The sequence below is a fragment of the Lontra canadensis genome, unplaced genomic scaffold (assembly GCF_010015895.1).
Source record: "Lontra canadensis isolate GAN:19392208 unplaced genomic scaffold, GSC_riverotter_1.0 scaffold144, whole genome shotgun sequence".
Lineage (NCBI taxonomy): Eukaryota > Metazoa > Chordata > Mammalia > Carnivora > Mustelidae > Lontra > Lontra canadensis.
The window spans coordinates 1931673-1952782 of record NW_022631138.1 but is presented as its reverse complement, the minus strand read 5'-3'; the positions used below and the strand labels follow the sequence as shown (position 1 = coordinate 1952782).

The window sequence follows — 21110 nt, the reverse complement described above, 5'->3', positions numbered from 1 at the left end:
AAGCAGGGAGAACAGCAGGTAGAGGGAGAAGCAGGCTCCCCGCTAAGCAAGGAGCCCGATGTGGGGCTCGATCCCAGGACCTTGGGATCATGACCCGAGCTGAAGGCAGATGCTTAATCGGCTGAGCCACCCAGGTGCCCGAGTTTTAGTTTAGAAGACACTCCAAGTAGTTAGTTATATTTATTTATTGAGAAACTTGTAGTGACCTAAGTTGGTACAGTAATGGAATTATCTGTTGGAGCAGTAATAAAAGATAATCAGTGTAAAAGAGTAAGGCTGGGGGGGTGCCTGGGTGGCTCAGTCGGTTCAGTGGGAAAAAAAAATAAGGCTGGTATGTATGTCCATCTACAAAGGGAACTTTGTAACAATTGATATTTGCCAGACCACATCTTGGATATTTTTATTACTGTTTTGTTGAATTGTTCTTATAAAATTAAGATTATGATAGATAACTTTTGAGTGGAAATAGTCATATGCAACTAATTACTTTAATGAACAGAGTGTTAATTTTATACCTTGAGTAGGGTAAATTAAGTCTTTAAACTTCTAGAAAGTTTAATAAGCCCATAACGATTTGGTTTGAGAGGGTTGGGGGGTGGGGGATGGGGTAACAGGGCGATGGGTGTTAAGGAGGGCATGTGTTGTGATGAGCACTGGGTGTTACACGCAACTAATGAATCATTGAACACTACGTCCAAAACTAATGATGTACTATACAGAGACTAACTGAACATATTAAATAATTAATTAAAAAAAGAATTTTTATAGTTTGGTCCCAATTTATATTTCCCTTAAACTATATATGGTGGCTGTTTTCTCTGTTGTTCTCTTTAGATTTGCAGCACCATTTTTTCCTGCTGCTGGCCAGTCAGTAGAGATCTCGTACCTCCAGTGGATAGAGGATAAAGGGAATATGGAGAAATGTTAGATAAAATATTGCCTTTGAAGCACACACTTGAGCAGGCAGAGCATGAACTAAGTTCTGTGAACTTAGATACCAAAGAGTAGTAGAACTTTATTTTGGCTTTCTCATAGGGACTGATTTAATTTTAGACATAGTAAATGATCATATACCCTACTGGAAAACGATGAAGGCTTCATCTCATGTGAACATGATGTTGGGAGACACTATGTTTCCAGCTGAGAACTATAAATAATACCTCACATAAAATTCATTCTTTTTTTTTTTTTTTTCCCAGATCAATCCTTTCCAAGGATGGAGTTCTGTATGTTAAGCTCAGAGCAGGTCAGCTCTCCTATAAGGAAGATCCAATGGGGTGGCAAAGTTTGTTGGCCCAGACAGTGGCCAACAGGAACTCTGAGGCTCGGGCTTTCAAGGTAGTATTGACTGGTTAAAAACTGAAGGATGAGATGGAATAATTACAAATCCCACTAGCCCACTCAAAGCATGTACTTCTGTGGTAACATTTATGGTACCATTTAGGTGAATCTGCTTTCTCATCACTGCAGATTATAAAGACTGAATGACCTTGGATCTGTTTCTTGTTTTATGTAGCAGCTACAGTAAAATATGGGCCATCTGCCAGGACTCTAAGGATGACTTACATTTAGCAGTAGGGATAGTATATCTTTTTTATTTTTTAGTTAACATGTAATGTATTATTTGCCCCAGGGGTACAGGTCTGTGTATCGTCAGGCTTACACACTTCACAGCACTCACCATAGCACATCCCCTCCCCAATGTCCATAACCCAACACCCAGGTCAGTATATCTTAACACTATAAAAATGTTTAGTTTAGTAATTTTACTTATTAATCTTCAAATCTGTTAAGATTTGTTTAATTCATGGCAGAAATAGATAAAGATTTTTACAAGGTAGCGCTAATTAGTTTTTCTTTAAACCCCCATTTGTTGGTTAAATCTTGGTGAGGGTAAAAGGATGACAGGTTTATTGGATCAGTTTGCTTTATTATTCTCATAGTACTTGACCGCTAATTTAAGAGTATTTCAAATGAATAAGCAGTTAAATTAAGAGTGAAACAATCTCATCCCTATCGTGGTCAGCACGTATTTTACTCTATACTTAAGAAATTAAATATGTTCCCCACACTAGAAGTGTGTTCCACAGGGACGCCTGGGTGGCTCAGTCAGTTAAGCGTCATGATCCCGGAGTCCTGGGATTGAGTCCTGTATCGGGCTCCCTGCTCAGCGGGGAGTCTGCTTCTCCCTCCCTCTGCCTGCTCGCCCTGCTTGTGAGCGTTCTCTCTCTCTCTCTCTCACAAATACATAAATAAGATCTTAAAAAAAAAAATGTGTTCCATAAACTAACATTAAAATTTCTCAGTTTAAGTATAGTTTTCAGGAATTTCATGAGCAAATGTGCTCCTGCTGAAGATACATCAAGTCGCAGTATAAAGTGATCAGAGCCCCTAGAGGGTGGCAGTAGAGGCAGAAATGTGGCCAGTGGACTGGCTAAGTGGTAGCCAGGGAACTAAATTAGCCGCCTTTTTTTTTCCACATAAGGAGATAGCATTTATTTTAATTTAACTCCTATTTCATTTTAGACCGGTTACTTACGACTGAGCCTTTATAATAGTTCCCAGGGCTTAAGTAGATGTAGTTGACATTAATGAATTTTGTTGGGCAGTATTTGATAGGATGTCTGATGAAATAGTTCTGAAGGACTTTTGGATATGGTTTAACTTAAGCTCTCTTGCTTGTATAAATTAGAGCCCATCTCAAAGACCCTAATCTAATTTGTAAAGAAAATAGAAAAGTTTATACTTGATTTTGAATTGGAAAATTCTGTAAAGATTAAAAGACATCTCAATTCTCTGCTTCAAGGGAATTCAGAAGCAAAACAGAAACCTCAGTGGAAAATTGTAATACCTTTGTATTCCATATATTCCATATTCCCTTTTCTTGAACCTTGAGTGTTAATCTCTTTTTTTTCCAATTTTTTTTTATTGTGGTAAAATATATACAAAGTTTGTTGTTTTAACCCCTAAGTGTATAGTTCAGTGATGTTAAGTCCATTCATATTGTTGCGCAGTCATTAGCCACCATCCATCTGTAGGGCTCTTTCATCTTGTAAAACTGAACCTCTGCACCCATTCAACAGCAACTCCTGTTCCTGCTCACAGCCCCAGGTGCCCACCATTCTGCTTTCTGTCTCTGAATTTGATTATTCTAGCATCCTCATACCAGTGGAATCCATACAGTATTTAGCTTTTAGTGAGTGGATTGAGTGGTAGTCTTTTTGCCTTACCTTTTCAGTTTCAGTTCTAGTTTCTTATTTGTTTTTCAGTTAGTGAGGGAGAGGGGAAAGCCTTTTGGGGGCAAGTTGTATAAGAAAGACCTATTTATTATTGGCCTTTTGAGAAGTCAATAGCTTGTGTTTGGCTTATGTGAAAAAGCGTCTTATAACTTCTCAGCGGAAGCGGTTGGTAAAGCTCTAGCAAACTTGTACAACCTTGGGCTTTATGGGAACGTTGTGTGAAAACAGTGAGGTAGTTTTCTTACAACTGCATATACTACACTTTGAGCAATAAGGAAAATAACCTCTGGTATTTCACATTTGTTGCTGTTGTTTATTTTTTTAGCCAGAAACAATTTCAGCATTTACTTCTGATCCAGCACTTCTGTCATTTGCCGAATATTTCTGCAAACCAACTGTGAACATGGGTCAGGTATGTATCATGTTTGACTCAGCTGCCAGGCTACAACTTATTATTTATCTGTGACCACTACCAAAAAACTCGGGTACATTGGATGATTTTTGCTTGGCAAATACAGATTTTTCATAGTCTTTTTTTTTTTTTTTAAAGATCTTATTTATTTGACAAAGAGAAAGCAGGAATGCATAAACAGGAGGAGCAGGCTTTCCCGCTGAGCAGGGAACCTGACGCAGGGCTCGATCCCAGGCGCCTGGGATCATGACTCGAGCTGAAGTCAGTTGCTCAACCAACTGAGTCACCTAGGTGCCCCAGATTTTTTGTAGTCTAAAACTATTAAATTTGTTAACTCCCTACCTTGATAGAAGAAAACAACTTAAGATTTCTAAGACGTTAATTTCAATAGGTGATATTTTCTTATGTGTCTTCTTGTACTGATTGATATTTTCATTGTTTACGGTCTCTTATTTTTTACATAATTTTATTATTTGTTTCCTCGCATTTTATAGCTTTTTTCTCTTGGTCATAAAACTTGTTCTCTTCAGGATTCAAAGGGTGCCCAGTAGATCTTTTATTTAATCCAAAGCTTGGATGTAGGAATTTGATATCTGGGATTGAGGGCCTGTTGCCTATAAGTGTGTATAGCTCCGGGAAAATTTTTTAGCCTCTCCAAAATGCAGTTTCCTTGTTTCTAAAAGTGGGATTATGATAGAACCTACCTTACATTGTTGTTTTGATGGCTAAGTGAGATAATTGTAACCCCTTTAACTTACTGAATCTTGACTATTTATTAGACACTTTGCTTAGTATTTTATGTAATTTTCTTATGGATTCTGACTCTGAGGGTAGGTACTTTATCATTCCAGGTTTGCAGATGAGGAAACTGCCACTCAGCTAGCACATGCCTAAGATCGCACAGCTAGTAAGGGCTGGGCAAGCATTCAAGGCTGCAGGTCTCTGATGAAAGTCCGTGCCTGTCCTTTAGCCCAACTGGGTTTGGTTGTGCTGCCACCTCCATACCTGTTCTGCTCAGTGTTTTTAGTGCATCTTTGTGGATGCTGGGTTTTCTTTCTGGACCTTGCTCTTGCCAGCCTAATCCAAGGCACGTCTCTGTAGTGTCTTGTCAGCTCATTTTACTGCAGCCAATACTTCCTCTCCTCACAGCACTTATAGCGCTAACTGTCCCTTCAGACTTAATTTTACTACATTTGATTGATGTTTAGTGTTGCATTCACTATGCTTTTATAAAGAGATAGCTCTTTTACCTTATGTATTATTGACTGTTGAGCTTAAGAATGGGCCATGTAGTTGCTCTACAACGTTGAATTGATTTTGGAATATACATTGATGTGCTACAAAAAGTTTCTAATTTTCCACAGAAACAGGAAATTCTGGATCTGTTTTCTTCAGTACTGTATGAATGTGTTACTCAGGAGACCCCAGAGATGCTGCCTGCATACATAGCAATGGATCAGGTATGGTTTAAAAACCAGTTCAATTCTGATGACATTTATACTGTATTTTAATTAACATACTGAACAGTGAGGTAAGGTTCCCTGTGTGTCCATCTTTTTTGGTTTCTCATTGCTTTTAGCAGTTCAAAAAAGGAAACCCTATAAAACTTAAAAGCTTTACTTATGACAAAAAAAAAGCTTAGAATTTATGATGCCAGGAACTCTAGGGTTCCCAGTCTCCCCTTTTTTCTCTTCCTTCGACTATCAGGGGAAGACCACGTCCCCTGCCTTTCTTCCCTAGCATCCTTCTCTTGCCTCCTTCCTGCAAAGCCTCTTCATGGAAAAGAAATGCAAATGAGCAGTAAGTGAAAAAACAGTACTCTAGTGATGACAGTAATGTGAAATTATGCTTGTGTGATTAAGCGTGCAAGAGGTTATAGTATTAGTATGTAGGGATTTAGGAAGCTGGAGTTCATTTTTAAATTTCTTTTATTTTATTGCTGTTTTAAAAGAGCCTAAAAGTGGTAATGCAGAAAGTGATGCCTAACTGCTTCCCTAAAGGATCAGGCCAATTTATTCACTTTGGGTTATTAGTAATACACAAGACTTTTTAATAGTATCACACCTTTCAGACCCAAAATTGCAGTTAAGCTTAGTCAGTAGTTTTCTAACTGGGCTTAAATTTATAGAGTAATCTTCAGAATACAGATCTTTAAGTCCCGTTCTGTATCATCTACTGAAACAGAATTTTCTGGGATGAGGTCCAGATCTGTGATTTTTAAAGAATTCTTTAAGTGAATGTGACATGGTGAGTTCATAGATAAGCATGTGGGACTCAGTGTCTAAATCCAAAAGAAGTAATCTCTAATGGCAAAATAATCTTTATTGAAAAGTAGGAAATGACACTTAGGAAGGAGAGAATTTCCCAAAACCTGAAAATCACATTCTGTCAAGTTATATTCTTAATTAAAAGGCAAGTTCTAATATAACCAGATAGGCCCAGAATGGCATTATTGTCTGGTATCCATCCGCATCTTTTAATCGGAAAGTATGATTTTGTGATGTCCACACTAACACTGTTTGTCACAGGGCCTCTCTATATAGCAGTTAAATAATGAGTTTTGTTTTTCCTTTGTTGGCCAAAAGTGTTCCCTTTTTATGCTCTGAACCTTTACCCCTTCACAGTCATGGGCAGGTGTCTACAGAAGAACATCCCTGCCGGCTGCAGCCATGGTGATTTTGCAGATGGGTCCCAAGAACAGTATTATTAGTAGTATTGTTTTGCCTTCTGACCCCTGGGTTCCCTGGCCAAGTCATTGTACTCTACTTGGGTTTCCCAGAGGTGATGGCAGTAGACCTAGCGGGTCTTCATTTTTCAGAGCCATTGAGCCAAGAATGAGGTCATTTGCCTTTGTTGTTTTTACCTAAAAGCTATTTATGTGGGGACCACACTGAAGAGGGTGGACATGTATCTGCACCCTCTCCTCTGGGGCTAACTGCATCAAAACATGGAATGGATTCCCCTCTGCCCTTTATTGATCTATGAGCCATATTTTAAAAATACTCTATTATGCAACTCTAAGGAAGAGATGATTAGAGCAATTTCACTCTTTCTTTCATTAAGTGGACTGCTGTTACTTTTATCTCCTCAAGGCTATGAGAAGACTAGGAAGAAGAGAAATGTGTGAAACATCTGAACTTTGGCAGATAAAGCTGGTGTTAGAGTTTTTCAGCTCCAGGAGCCATCAGGAGCGGCTTCAGAATCACCCTAAACGGGGGCTCTTTATGAACTCTGAGTTCCTCCCTGTTGTAAAATGCACTATTGATAATACTCTGGACCAGTGGCTACAAGGTAATAATCGCATTATGCCCAGTGCTTTTTTATTTTTTAAAATTCTTTATTTAAATTCAATTTAATTAACGTATAGTATATTATTAGCTTGAGGGGTAGAATTTAGTGATTCATCAGTTGCATAGAACACCCAGTGTTCATTACATCAAGTGCTGCCTTAATGCCCATCACCCAAATACCCCATCCCCCTCCACCTCCCCTCCAGCAACCCTCAGTTTGTTTCCTAGAGTTAAGTGTCTCTTATGGTTCGTCTCATTATTTTCATCTTATTTTATTTTTCCTTTCCTTCCCATATGTTCTTCTGTTTCTTAAATTCTGCATATGAATGAAATCATGTGGTACTTGTCTTTCTCTGATTCATTTCACTTAGTATAATACCCTCTAGTTCTACTACGTCATTGCAGATGGCAAGATTTCATTCTTTTTGATGGCCAAGTAATACTGTGTGTGTGTGTGTGTGTGTGTGTGTGTGAATGACATCTTCTTTATCCATTCTTCTGTTGATGGATGTCTGGGCTCTTTATATTTGGCTATTGTGGACATTGCTGCTATAAACACTGGGGTGCAGGTGCCCCTTCAAATCAATATATTTGTATCCTTTGGTTAAATACCAAGTAGTGCAATTCCTGGGTTGTAGGGCAGTTCTATTTTTGACCTTTTGAGGAACCCCCATACTGTTTCCAGAGTTCCTGGTGCTTTTAAGATATTGGGACTCAGGCTTTTTAGTTGTAACATTTTCTTTCATTGTTAACCAAGATAAACCTGAATATAAGCTAGAATGGCTTTAGATGTAATGTTTTCAGTTAGGTGAATTGGACTCTGCTTATTTACTTCAACTTCTTTAAAAAATATATTTAACTCTGCTTAATACACTACGAGAATGTATATACGTACATATATATATATATATGTATGTATATTTATACATTCTATTTTTAAAATTTATTTATTTATTTGACAGACAGAGATCACAAGTAGGCAGAGAGGCAGGCAGAGAGAGAGAGGGAAGCAGGCTCCCTGCTGAGCAGAGAGCCCAATGCGGAGCTCGATCCCACAACCCTGAGATCATGATCTGAGCTGAAGGCAGAGGCTTTAACCCACTGAGCCACCCAGGCGCCCCTATTTATACATTTTAAATGCCACATGACACTTAAGAACTTGTTTTATCTTTTCTAGCATCAGATCCTGTTTCCTTTCCCATGTCTCTCTCTGCTGTTTCTTAGGGGTATGGCCTGTCACCTAGCTATGAAGTCAACAGGCTGTTTTCTTCCCTTGCCTTCCCTTCTGCCCTGTGTACACCAAAAACTCAATGTGTGCTTAGAATGAAGGTTTGTTTTACCAGCTCTTTGAGTCAGTCAGTGGGAACCTGGGACATCATGTGACTGTGGCTTAGAAGTATAGACTTACAATTGCAGGGGAATAGTGTAGAAGTACTTATGCCTCATGTGAGGCAAATGAGGGCCTTTTGATTTTTGGAAACCTGTCTAATGTGTGATATATGTTTGAAATTGATTTTTAGTCAACATCTTGATCTTTTTATTCTCTTCAGTTCCTTCAAATAACTTCTGATACATACCTGACAGCAACCTGTTTGGGGTAAATACTAACCTTAGTAATAGCAATAGTAATAATTCTTGATGTTTTAAAGCTGTTAGTAGCCAGTAGAACCTGCATTTGAATATAATTTAGGTAAAAACTATCTACTGTAATATAGGGAATAAATTTCTGGAAAAAAAAAGAGTAAACCAGATTATGAAGAGTATACATGGAAAACAGCAATTTCAAACTCCTCGTGTTTGATTAACAACTACATTGTTCTGTCATTTTCTCTTAGAATTCAAAAGATTATGTAGTTTTAAAATGTTTTTTTAAAAAATCTCTTTTTGGGAAATATACAAGTTACTACATGGGTTTTGATATTCTGTTTGTATTCAGTTCAGCATGATCATCTATGGCAGACCTTTGCTGTTGGTAAGAAGTGTGTTCTTAACCTTTGCAGAGTCTCTGATTTGCACATTTAAGTAATGAAGTAATGAACTTCGGCAGTGAGTGGAGCAGTCTCTAAAACAGTGCTCTGTTTTTCTTACTGCTCGTTAGGGCATTTGGTAGTTTACAACATTGCTCTTTACCAAATCTGACTTGCCATTGCGATTACCAAAATTTGCATTTATTTTTCAGTGAAGAACCATCACTTTTAAATTGAGGTAAAATTGATTGCATTGGTTTCAGTATAATGCATTTATATTAGTTTGAGGTGTGTAACATAATTTGATACTTGTATATACACAAAGTGATCATGATAGTAAGTCTAGTTAGTTACCATCCTTCACCATACATCTGACTCCCTTCACTCTTTATCTACCTCTAGCCCTCTTCCCTTGTGACAACCATCACTCTCTTCTTTGTATCTATGAGTTTTGTTTTTTAGGTTCCACATATACACAAAATCATATGGTATTTGTCTTTCTCTGTCTAACTTACGTCAATTAGCATAATACCCTCAAGGCCTATCCATGTTATTGCAAGTGGCAAGATTTCATTCATTTATATGGCAGAGTAGTATTCCATCATGTATATATAACCACATCTTTATCCATTCATCCGTTGATGGACACTTAGGTTGTTCCAGATTTTGGCTATGGTAAATGATGCTGCAACTAAGTAAATATCTTTTTGGTTTAGTGTTTTTTTTTTCTTTCTACCATATATGATCCAGCAATGCCACTGCTGATAAATACCCAGCAGTGGCATTGCTGGATCATATATGGTAGATCTATTTTCAAGTTTTTGAGGAACCTCCATACTGTTTTTCATAGCAGCTGTACCAGTTTGCATTCCCACCAACAGTGTAAGACAGTTCCCTTTTCTCCACATTCTTTCCAATACTTATTCCTGCCTTTTGATCGTAGCCATTCCAACAACTATGAGGTGATAGCTCATTGTGGTTTTGATTTGCATTTCTCTGATAATTAGTGATGTTGAACATCTTTCATGAGTCTGTTGGCCATCTTTATGTTTTCTTTGAAAAAAAAAGAGTCTATTTGGATTCCCTGCACATTTTTTTTAAGGATTTTTTAATCATTTGACAGGGAGAGAGAGAGCATACGAGGGAGAAGAGCAGGCGGAAGGAGAAGCAACCTGCCTGCAGAGCAGGGAACCCGATGTGGGGCTCGATCCCAGGACCCAGAGATCATGACCTGAGCCAAAGGCAGATGCTTAGCCAACTAGCAACCCAGGCGCCCCTCCCCGCACATTTTTTAAAAAGATTTATTCGTTTATTTTAGAGAGAGAGAGCACATGTGAGGAGGGGGAGGGTCAGAGGGAGAGGAAGAGAGAGAATCTCAAACAGACTTCCTGCTGAGTGTGGAGCCCCAAATGGGGCTCAGTCTCATGACCCTGAGGTCATGACCTGAGCTGAAATCAAGAGTCGGATGCTTAACCAGCTGAGCTACCCAGGCGCCTCTCCCTGCACATGTTTTAATTCAATCTTTTTTTTCTGTTGAGTTGTTTGAGTTTTTTAAAATATATTTTGGGTATTAACCCCTTATTGGATATGTGATTTGCAGATTTTTTTTTTTTAATTTACCAGGTTGCCTTTTCATTTTGTTGATGGTTTCCTTTGCTGTGCAGAAGTTTTTAATGTAGTCCCACTTGTTTAATTCTGCTTTTGTTGCCTTTGTTTTTGGAGTCAGTTCCAAAAATTCAGCACTAAAGAATGATGTCAGGGATCTTACTGCCTCTGTTTCCTTCTCAGAGTTTTATGGCTTCAGGTCTCACAGGTCGTTAATTTTGAGTTATTTTTTGTGTATAGTGTAAGATGCATATGGCTGTCCAATTTTCCCATCCCCATTTATTGAAGAGACTATCCTTTCCCCACTGTATAGTCTTGACTCCTTTGTTGTAAATTAATTAACCTTATATATGTGTGTTTATTTCTGGGCTCTCTGTTCCATGGATGTCATGCATTTATGCTGATACCAACTGTTTGGTTCCTATAGCTTAGTAGTATAGTTTGAAATCTTCCTTTCCAGTTGGGATGCCTTTTGTTTCTTTATCTTGCCTAATTACTGTGGCTAGGATTTCCACTACTATGTTAAATAAAAGTGACAAGAGTGGGCATCCTTGTCTTGTTCTTTGTCTTAGAAGAAAAACTGTTAGCTTTTCATAGTTGAATATGATGTTAACGACAGCTTTGTCATATATGGCCTTTATATGTTGAGGTGCATTTCTTCTGTATCCACTTTGTTGAGTGTTTTTTTGTCATAAATAGATGTTGAGTCTTATTAAATGCCCTTTCTGTATCTATTGAGATGATCATGTGATTTTTATCCTTTTTTTTATTAGAAGTAGTTTACCATCTGGGGTGCCTGGGTAGCTCAGTGGGTTAAAGCCTCTGCCTTCAGCTCAGGTCATGATCCCAGGGTCCTGGGATTGAGCCCCACATCAGGCTCTCTGCTCAGTGGGGAGCCTGCTTCCCCCTCTCTCTTTGCCTGCCTCTCTGCCTACTTGTTATCTCTCTCTGTTAAATAAATAAATAAAATCTTAAAAAAAAGGGGGCGTCTGGGTGGCTCAGTGGGTTGAAGCCTCTGCCTTCGGCTCGGGTCGTGATCCCGGGGTCCTGGGATCAGGCCCCACATCGGGCTCTCTGCTCAGCGGGGAGCCTCCTTCCCCTTCTCTGTCTGCCTGCCTCTCTTCCTACTTGAGATCTCGGTCTGTCAAAAAAAAAAAAGAAGTAGTTTATTATCTTTAGATGTAATAATGTTTAAAATGTTTTAAAAATGAACAGTTTTAAAGTTACAGAAAATCAGAATAAATGAGAATATTCTACATTTGGAATAAGGAAATAATGATTTCCTCTTAATTTATTAATAGTTGCTTAATTATCCTTTGTTTTGTTATTGTGCTATATCACTTTGATTTGCAGATGTTGAACCATCTTTGCATTCCTGGAATAAGTCCCACTTGGTAGTGGTGTGTGTGATCCTTTTAAAGTAGTTTTTTGTTGTTATTGTTATTGTTTTGAGGAATTAAAAAAGAATTTATTGAGGACAAGAGGAAGCACGCAATATAAAAATCAAAAGTTTATCTAGCTTTCGCTGACTTTTCTTTCTCTGCTTGTCAAATGGTTGGATTTTACTTGTACATTTTCAGAGGATCCTGGCCTGTTCATGCAATCCTTTATACAGGGGGAAGCTATGGGGCAGATTCCTTAAGGGACTACTTAAGAGTCCCTTTGGGAGAACTCTCATCAGGCAGGAGTGTTCCTGAATGATTCCTACTTCTTTCTCTTCCATGTCATGTATACTACAAAATACTCATTGCATGCGGTGGTGAGCCCAGCAGTTAGCGAAAAGAAGTTCTGAAAGTCCACTTTGCCATCTTGGCACTGGTCTAGGTCCAGGTCTAGGTTCAGGTCCTTCATTATTTTGTCCACAGCCAGAGGGCCTTTTTGATTTTCCAAAAATCCAGGGAACTGCTTTTCTGTGAGTACTCTTAGGTCCTCCTTTGTTAAGTAGCCTTTATCCCCAGCAAACCTGGGGAACATGCACATCATGGTTTCCATGGTATGTTCCATTTGAGATAGCATTTTGGTGAGGTCTTTTGAAACCGTGGCCAGAGGTATGGTGGGGACCCCTTTTGATGTATTTTTGAATTCAGTTTGCTAATATTTTGTTGAGTTTTACATCTATGTTCATCAGGGATATTGGTGTGTAATTTTCTGTGTGTGTGTCCTTGTCTAGTTTTGGTGTTAGACTAATGCTGGCCTTGTAAATGAGTTTGAAAGCATTCCCTTCCAATTTTTGGGAAGAATTTGAGAAAGATTGATATGTGTTGAATTTTCTTTGAATGTTTGCTAGAATTCACCAGTGAAGCCATCTGGTCCTGGAGTTTGCTTATTGGAAGGTTTTGGATTACCAGTTCAGTCTTGTTACTAGTAATCAGTCTATTCAGATTTTCTATTTTTTCATGTTTTGTCTCAGACATATGTTTCTAAGACTTTGACTTTATCTGTTTCTTCTAGGTGGTCTCATTTGTTGGTGTGTAGTTGTCCATAGTAGTCTCTTATGATTGTTTGTAGTTTTTTTTTTTTTTTTGTATCAGTTGTAATTTCTCTTTTTCCTTCTTTCTTGGGACTGTTAAATATGCTGCTTTCCCTCCCTACAACCTTTTTCTTTCATGCTCTGCCTACTCAACTTACATTCATTCTTATAGCCTCAGTTTACGTGCCCCCTTTCTCATAGGCCTTCTAAGACAACACTACTTCAGGCACCTTTCCTGCCATTTTTATTTCTTTCTCCCCGCCCCCTTTCTCCTTCCCCTCTCCCAACTTTTATGTATCAAAATGCCTTTGTATACAAATACTAGAGGGCCTAACTGAACCTGGCTTAAACAATAAGGACACATATAAGCTTACATTGTTGGAATAGGTAAGGTGGTCTAAGGATCATCTTATTTTAGTGCCTTCAGCTCCATTTCTCTGAGGTTCCATTATTTATACTCTGTGCCATGGCTTTATCCTCAGAATTCTTTTTCTTGTGGTAATAAAATGGCTGTTCCTTTCCTCAAGCTCAGAATTTTGCAGAGAAGAATAGAGTTGTTTCTAGGAGCTTTGTCATAACAATGAGGAAATTTCTTTCTCAGAAGCCTCTAGCAAATGTGTTATCAAACATCTCATGTCTCTGGCTTAAATTGGAACTCATACACATTCTCCAGTCAGTCCCTGTGGCAGAGATTGTCTCTTACTGAATAGCTTAGGTCTTCCAGTTCCTGAACCAGTCATTGTGTTGAGAATGGGATTGCCTTGATTGTCCTGGACCAGTGGTTTTCAAAGTGTGATTCTGGAGCAACAGTAGCATCACCTGAGAACTTGTTTGAAATGTAATTTTTCTGACCCCATCTAAAAAACTTTGGGGATGTGGGTCCACTCATCTGTTTTAATCAGCTTAGGTGATTCTAATGTGCCTTAAAGTTTGAGAAAGTCTGGCTAATAGTAATCAGGATCCAGTTCTGGACCTGAAGTCAGTCCCCTCAAATGTTGTATACTACAGGGAAGAAGGGGCTTAAAGTGGGTGTCTGGAGAGGAAACCTCAGTGACCACCACTCCTTTATAGCACTCATTACAATTTCTATTTATGCATGTTTGTGTCGTTATTTGTATAATGTCTCTGTCCCTTACAACACTTCACAGTCTGTGGTGACAGGCACTCTGTCTCGCTTACCGCTGTAGCCCTAGTTTCCAGCATAGTACCTATCTGGTGTATGGTCAGTGATTAATGAGTTCTAGATGAAAAAACAAGTTGCTTCAGTTCCATTTGTGTTTCTCTTACAGCTGGGGGTGATGTGTGTGTGCACGCCTACCTCAGTGGGCAGCCCTTTGAGGAATCTCAGCTGAGCATGCTGGCGTGTTTCCTCGTCTACCACTCAGTACCAGCTCCATGGCACCTGCCGTCTATAGGACTAGAAGGTAATTGCAGATCTAAATCCTCTTCAGTACCTGTATTATTGACTCACTTATTTTTTAAGTTTCTTGGTAGGAGGCCTTTCTAGTGAGTTATTTTATCTAGTTAGGTTTTGGTCTTCATTCATGTTTGGGTGTTACTGTTGAGAACTTCTTCTAAAAAGACTATCTGAACTTTATACATGCATAAACTTTTATTTACATTCAGAAAAGGATGGGTTCTTCTTCAGAGAGCCCCAAACACCAGTGTATACTAATAAATTAAATGGTTATGTTATTTTTCTTCCATAATTTTTATTAAAGTTATTTTTAATTTTCTTCATTTTTTCGGTTTTTAGTTTGGATTTTTTTTTTTTTTAAGATTTTATTTATTTGGCAGAGATCACAAGTAGGCAGAGAGAGAGGGGGGTAGGCAGGCTCCCTGCTGAGCAGAAAGCCTGAGGTGGGGCTAGGCTTTATTTTAACCCACTGAGCCACCCAGGCGCCCCTGGATGTTTCTTTTTAATCACATAATCTTAATTTCTAATATTAAAAAGCTTTAAAATGACCAGGTACCTGGATTTTATATGAATTTGAATGTTTCTTATGATACAGAGTTTAAAATATTAACACCTCACTGTATTTTTCAGAATATGTAATTAGATATGGAGCTTGCCCAGTGACGTGAATCCTAAAATAGAATTAATTCTAAGCACCCTTATTATTATCACTTTCAAATTTGTGTTTACTAGTTGAGGATTCAAAAATTGTTTTTAAGAAGAGCATAGATTGCTCCATTTAATCATTTAAAATTTAATAACATTACTAGTTTATTGCGGTTTTGAAAACCTTGGATAAGAATGTACTTTCTAGAGACTTCCAGTCATAGCCGTGATGGAATTGCTTATATTGGAGTGACCTTCCCTCAAAAACAAATACAAAAGTTTGACAAATCACATAAAACAGCTATTTAAAGGAATTGGTAGCAACCATGCTGGCCAGACTTGATTGAGGGGTCACAGTCCCCATGAGAAGGGAAGCATAATGAGGAAACTCCATATTTACTCAAGCTTTCTTCCAAAGGAATTTGCCAGTTCGTAGCACAAATAGAGTCCCAGCAAAAGGCAGTGGTGCTACTGGGCAGAGTAGCCAGAGGTTAGGTTAACAATTGCCTGAGAATCTAGAACTTGAGCTAAATCCCTGGTAGGAGGGAATAATAGGAATAATAACTCAAAAACCTGGATGTACTCTTTCCTTGAGACCCATACCAAATCTTACACATGCACAGGATAAGACTTCAAGAAATCTAGCAAAAGCCAGGAGACTAAAAATGTGAGCAAAGATTTCAGCAACAGCATAGTGCCAGGGAGACAAAGGGTAGTGTTCCAGGGCTGCTCAGGTGTGAAGTGGCTCTGATAAGCATCCCAGCCATTACCACAGCAGGACCAAGCCCCAAGAGTAAAGGTAAAAAGTAAAACCGAGAAGACCTAAAGTTAGCTTCAAGTAGAACAGAAATTTGTTTGCATTCTGCCTGCCTTACAGAAGAAACCATAACCTTCTTAGGAAGAACAAAATATCTCCTGAACCTTTATACTTTTTAATACACAGTATCCACTTTTGAATCAAAAATTACAAGACATAACAAGAAAAGAAGGTAACAGAAGTTGACTTATATGTGACCTAGATAAAAGTTACTGGATTGGGTCTTAAAATAACTACAACTAATATTACCAAGAAAATAGATGAAAAGATAGAGCATGCCACCAGAAATCTGGAATCAATAAGAAAGAGTTAAATGGAAATTCTAGGACTGAAAAAATATAACTGAAATTAAGAATTCAGTGTATGGATTAAGTGGTATATCAGACACAGCAGATAAATGAACCAGAAGGCAGGTGTGTAGAAAGTAAGCAAATTAAACACAGAAGATGGGTTGAAAATACAGAAAAGAAACATGGTAGAATATGGTGAAAAAGTCAAACATGCACACAGTTGAGATCCCAGAATAAGAGGAGAGAAAAAATGAGATAGAAGCAATGTTTGAAGAGACTGGGGCTAAAAATTTTTAAAAACGGAGAATGGACATCCACTTAGAGTGAACAATAAGCAGGATAAATATGAAGAAAACCACACGTAGTCACAGAATAGTCAAACTACTAAAAATAAAAGAGGAAACAGTTTTCAAGCATAGACTTCCATTTCCAGCCAGGATGGTGTAACTGGGATTTAATTTGCTATCCTTTGTGGAACCAAAAAGACTAAACAGTGCATATGAAGCAGTGGCTTTTGACACATTATATATTAGGTGATGAAGAACAGTGATCCCTGAGGATGAAGAACAATGTGATATGCCCTATGATTGCCCCAGATTATAACCTCGAGAGGTCCCAGATGTGGGGAGGGATCGAGAACCTAGGTGGAGCCTTGGAGACTCCGTGAGTTGAGGTCATGTTGCTGAGAGTACAGGGAGACCAGAGGAGCTAGAGTTTACAAGATGAAATCCCAGAGAGGAGAGAGCTACACAAAGAGATAATGTCAGACATCTGCAGAGGGTCTCCCTCAACTATCAGAAGAGTACTTACTGGTCAGCACATGAATGTGAAGAAACTATGAGAGGGTGGGGGGAGAACTGTCTACATGGATTAGAGGACACACATTACCAGTTGCTTATATAGGTTCAGGAATAATGCCTGTTCCCACAACTTCATAATTAAAGGGGCCATAGATACTCAGAATGGTCTTGCTCTAGTAGTGGGAAATATTTAGCTGTAGACTAAATAGACCTGAGTGTATTCTGGTCCCACCTAGCAAATCTTAAAAGCATGCACAAAAGGATTAAACTTTTTTCCAAGAAATGTAATTCCAGAACAAAACTCAAAAACATAGAAATACAGAAATACCCAGCACCCAGTAAGGTGAAATTCTCAAAGAAACAGGAAAATAGGACCTATAATGAGATGAAAAACAATTACAGCTGACCTGGAATTGACACAGATGTTCGAATTAGCAGACAAGGACATTAAGACAGTTATTGTAACTCTGTTCTGTATTTCAGAACATTAAGAAACATACAAGATATAAAAAGACTGTAATTGAACTTTTGAGATGTAGAATGCGATGTTTGAGATGAAGAGTACACTGAATGGGATTAATGGGCAGATTAGACATGCCATAATAAGAAATTAGCAAGCTTGATGACATAGCAATAGGAACTGTCCAAAATTAGATGCAAAAGTAAAAGAAGGAAAAAGAGGAACAGAGCATAAATGAAGTGAGCTGTGGAACTTAAAACACCTGATTCACATGTGATTGGAGTCCCTGAAGAAGAGAGAAATTGAGGGAGGAAGAGGTGCAGCAGAAAAAAATATTTGAAGAAATAACGCCTGGAAATTTTCCAGATTTGGTGAAAACTGTAAATCCACAGATTCAGGAAATTCAGTGAATCCCAAGCATGAGAAATATGAATAAAGTTATATTAAGGCAATCATAACCAGATTGCCCAAAACTGATGGTAAAAAAGTCTTAAAAGCAGCTAGAGGAAAAAGACATGTTAATAGAGATAAAAATAAGAGTGACTGTGTATTTCTCATAGGAAGCAATTTAAGTGATCGATCAGTGGAGTAAAGGACCCAGAGGAAAATAAAATGTCTTGTTAGAGTTTTATACCCAGCAAAAATATCTTTCAAAACAAATGACCATGAAATAATTCCAGAAACACAGAAGCTGACAGAATTCGTCACCAGCAGACCCACACTACTGGAAATGTTGTCAATTAAGTCCTTTGGGCAGAGGGAAAATAATATGAGATGGAGATGGGGGGTTACACAAAGGATTGCAGAACACTGGAAATGGTAATGGCATAGGTTTATTTATGCAAGGTTTATTTCTCTTAAAAATACTTTTTTAAAGACCACTGACAGAATAAAAATACCAGCAGTGTGCTATGGAGTTGATAAAACATGCAGAGTGAAAAATAGGACAATAGTAGCTCAAAGACTGGGAAGGGAGAAATGGAAGTACTATGGGAAGGCCTTTATGCTAGTATGTGAAGTAGAATAATCTCACTTTGGTGACACCTTGGGTGAGATCAAAGGTAATCTTTGATCATTTAAATGTGTATGTGGGAAGTCATAAAGCAATTACTAAAGTAAGAAAACAGAATCAGAACTTACTTCAACAAAGAGGCTACAGTGGAATCATAAAAAATCATAAAAAGTAATCCTTTTAAAAGAGGACAGTGAGGAACAGAGCACAGATGGAACAAATAGAAAGCGAAGAGCAAGACGATATGTTTAAACCTAACCATTTCAGTATCGCATTGAATGTAAATGGTCTATTACATTCCACAGTGTATTAGTATGTTGGAGTTGTTTCATATCTTCCTGGATGTTTTTATTCTCTGTGCTTGGGTTTTAGTAAGGTCTGGGGAACACCATAGAATAACAATTAAATAAGAAATTTGTCTAGATTTCCGTTGAGATTTTTTGAATATTTAATTCGGCTGGCTGGCAGAGGCCAGTCAATGAAAGGAAACAGGATTAGTAGTTGCCTCCCTCATATTCTATGTAGCAGATCTCTCTCTTGTGTTAGTCGTGCCTTAATCAGAGAGCCACATGATCACATTGTGAGACTTTTCTGTTCATCTTCATGAGGTCCCATGATCATGAACATGCCTCTGGTGTCTGCATGTCTGCTAGGATGCTTCCTGTGGCCTAGAGTCACAGGGACCATATTCACATATATATTGGAGCTAGGAGAGAGGGAATAGTTTACCATTATATGTGGTAGGATGGAGGCAAAAAGGAAGATGATGCTTAATAGGATTTTCAGGTTATACACTTGCTACTTCCTTTAGAGCGGTGTTTCTTGACTTTGGCTGCTCATCAGAATCACCGGGCAGCCTTCAGGCCTCCAGATGCCCAGGCTCCACTCCACGTGAATTATGCTGGAATCTGTAGGACCACAGTTGAGAACCTTTGCTTCTTGGAGATTGAGGCATTAGATTAACTTCTGTGTTACTCATTTTAAGCCTTTATTCTTTTTTTTAGATACCTATTGGAGTGTATGGATTATGGTAGTTGAAAGTAGACAGGCACATTTATTAATTATATTTAAGTAATATGTAAATAGTAACAGTTTCAGATGTAGTTACAGGTCACTTTTTGAAGTACAGAGGAGGATACATTTGACATTTTTATATCAAATTATATTTTACAGTGCATTCGGGAAATTCATAATTTAAATATTACCTTTGGGGAATTGTTTTCAAAGGGAAGAATGTAGCTTTAAATGTGATTATGTTTCTGAAGCTTCCTTGAAAGGGGTGTGTACAGCTGAATTTATATAGAAGTTTGACTTTCCCCCCCATTTCCATTTCTTTAGGGAGCACAAGCTTTGCTGAACTCCTCTTCAAATTTAAACAGCTGAAAATGCCAGTGCGAGCTTTGCTAAGATTGGCTCCTTTGCTTCTTGGAAATCCACAGCCAATGGTTATGTGATCATGTCTGGTGGCAAACCTACCCTGAAGCGTGACTTCTGCACAAAAACATGACCAAACAACAAAGCTAAAGAAACATTTATAAGTTTTATAATATAACTAGTGGGGAATGAGCTGCACAAACCTCAATGTATTTTAAAATCCAAGTGTTTTAAATATTCCAGAGGCTCTGTTGCTGTCAGCATTAACATTATATGATATATAAAAGTGAGTTAAAATTTACTTTTGTAAATAAAGTTTTTTGGTTTGTTTTCAAAACTCTTGATTATTTTAGTTTGGGATCTCAGAGAGTAGAGCAGTGGGGGCTGGGGTGGATATTCATTTTTTAAGTCTTCCAGCTAGGGTGATTCAGATGAAGTGACTTATGTTTAAATTTGCAAGGTTTTTAAAGAAGCTGTGTCATCGAGTTTTATTCTCTGCAACAAGAAAATGGCTTTTTAGCATCTCCTAAGATGTCGCAGTGTTTGGGTCTAAACTTGGTGTGTACTTTCTGTGACAGTGCTAGGCATCCTCATAGTATGAGCAGTCACCTTCAACAGGAGGACGTTTATACCCTAATGAGGAATGGGTCAACGTGAAGCCTGTTCTAAATAAAGAAAATGTGCAATTTCTACTAAGAGAGGTCTTCAGAAATTGCATTTAAAAATAAATGATGGTCCATTCCCACCCAAGATTTAGAGAACGTACATCTGTATGGAGAGTTTGTAGAGTAGGTAATGATGAAAGATATTCCGAAAGAGAGGCCTGCAGCTTCAGGTTTCCCGAAGAGGAAGAAGAAAACGCCCTGCTGTCCGGCGCCTGACGTGCGCCCTGCGCTTCCCGAATGGCCAGCTGGATTAGTAGAAATGGCAAGATCCATTCAGTGATTTCACATTTCCACATCCTGAATTTTGCTGTTTAGCTCTCAGTGTAAAAATCAAAGCAAACGGAAACGTTTCCACTGAGATTCTGGCAAAAACCCATGTGGCATTTGCTTCTGCAGGGTTGGGGGGGCACACCTGTAGTGGTGATGGGTTCTCTCTAGACTCAGTACTCCATCTGCACGCTTGCTCCGGGGACTTGCTCCGGCATTACTGCATAGGTAAGACACGGCTGCCTGGGAGGATGAAATGTGCTTCCCTTTCACACTTAGCTAGTTTTTTATGTAATTGAAAAAAACCCAGGTTACAGAAATTCCATTTGAATCAAGATTTTAAGAACTCAGTATCCGGGCAACTTTTGCTATTTTCAGTC

The 21110-nt window shown here is 38.4% G+C and overlaps 2 protein-coding genes across 9 annotated transcripts in view; one reads left to right on the top strand and one right to left on the bottom strand.

The window, feature by feature from the left end:
• Positions 1-20135, top strand: part of ANAPC1 (anaphase promoting complex subunit 1) — a 102134-nt gene extending 81999 nt beyond the window's left edge. For 4 of the 8 annotated variants that reach the window (XM_032843919.1, XM_032843925.1, XM_032843920.1 and 1 more), the window contains 6 exons: positions 1200-1338; positions 3565-3651; positions 5016-5111; positions 6744-6942; positions 14273-14407; positions 19763-20135. In XM_032843919.1, the coding sequence (XP_032699810.1) occupies positions 1200-1338; positions 3565-3651; positions 5016-5111; positions 6744-6942; positions 14273-14407; positions 19763-19878 (772 nt within the window). In that variant the 3' untranslated portion in view covers positions 19879-20135. Of the gene's footprint in view, positions 1-1199; positions 1339-3564; positions 3652-5015; positions 5117-6743; positions 6943-8491; positions 8539-8877; positions 8908-10031; positions 10050-14272; positions 14408-19762 lie in introns of those variants that run through there. The other 4 variants (XM_032843921.1, XM_032843923.1, XM_032843922.1 and 1 more) reach the window with 4 other exon arrangements.
• On the bottom strand, positions 12218-12529 carry LOC116858962 (protein S100-A10-like). Its single transcript, XM_032843927.1, has one exon. It carries the CDS (start codon positions 12527-12529, stop codon positions 12218-12220), a length of 312 nt encoding a protein of 103 aa, XP_032699818.1.
• Positions 20136-21110: the final 975 nt, after the last annotated feature.

What these genes read in the sequence shown, in the direction of transcription:
- LOC116858962 (XM_032843927.1), bottom strand. Translation starts at nt 12,529, where the DNA reads ATGCTATCTCAAATGGAACATACCATGGAAACCATGATGTGCATGTTC.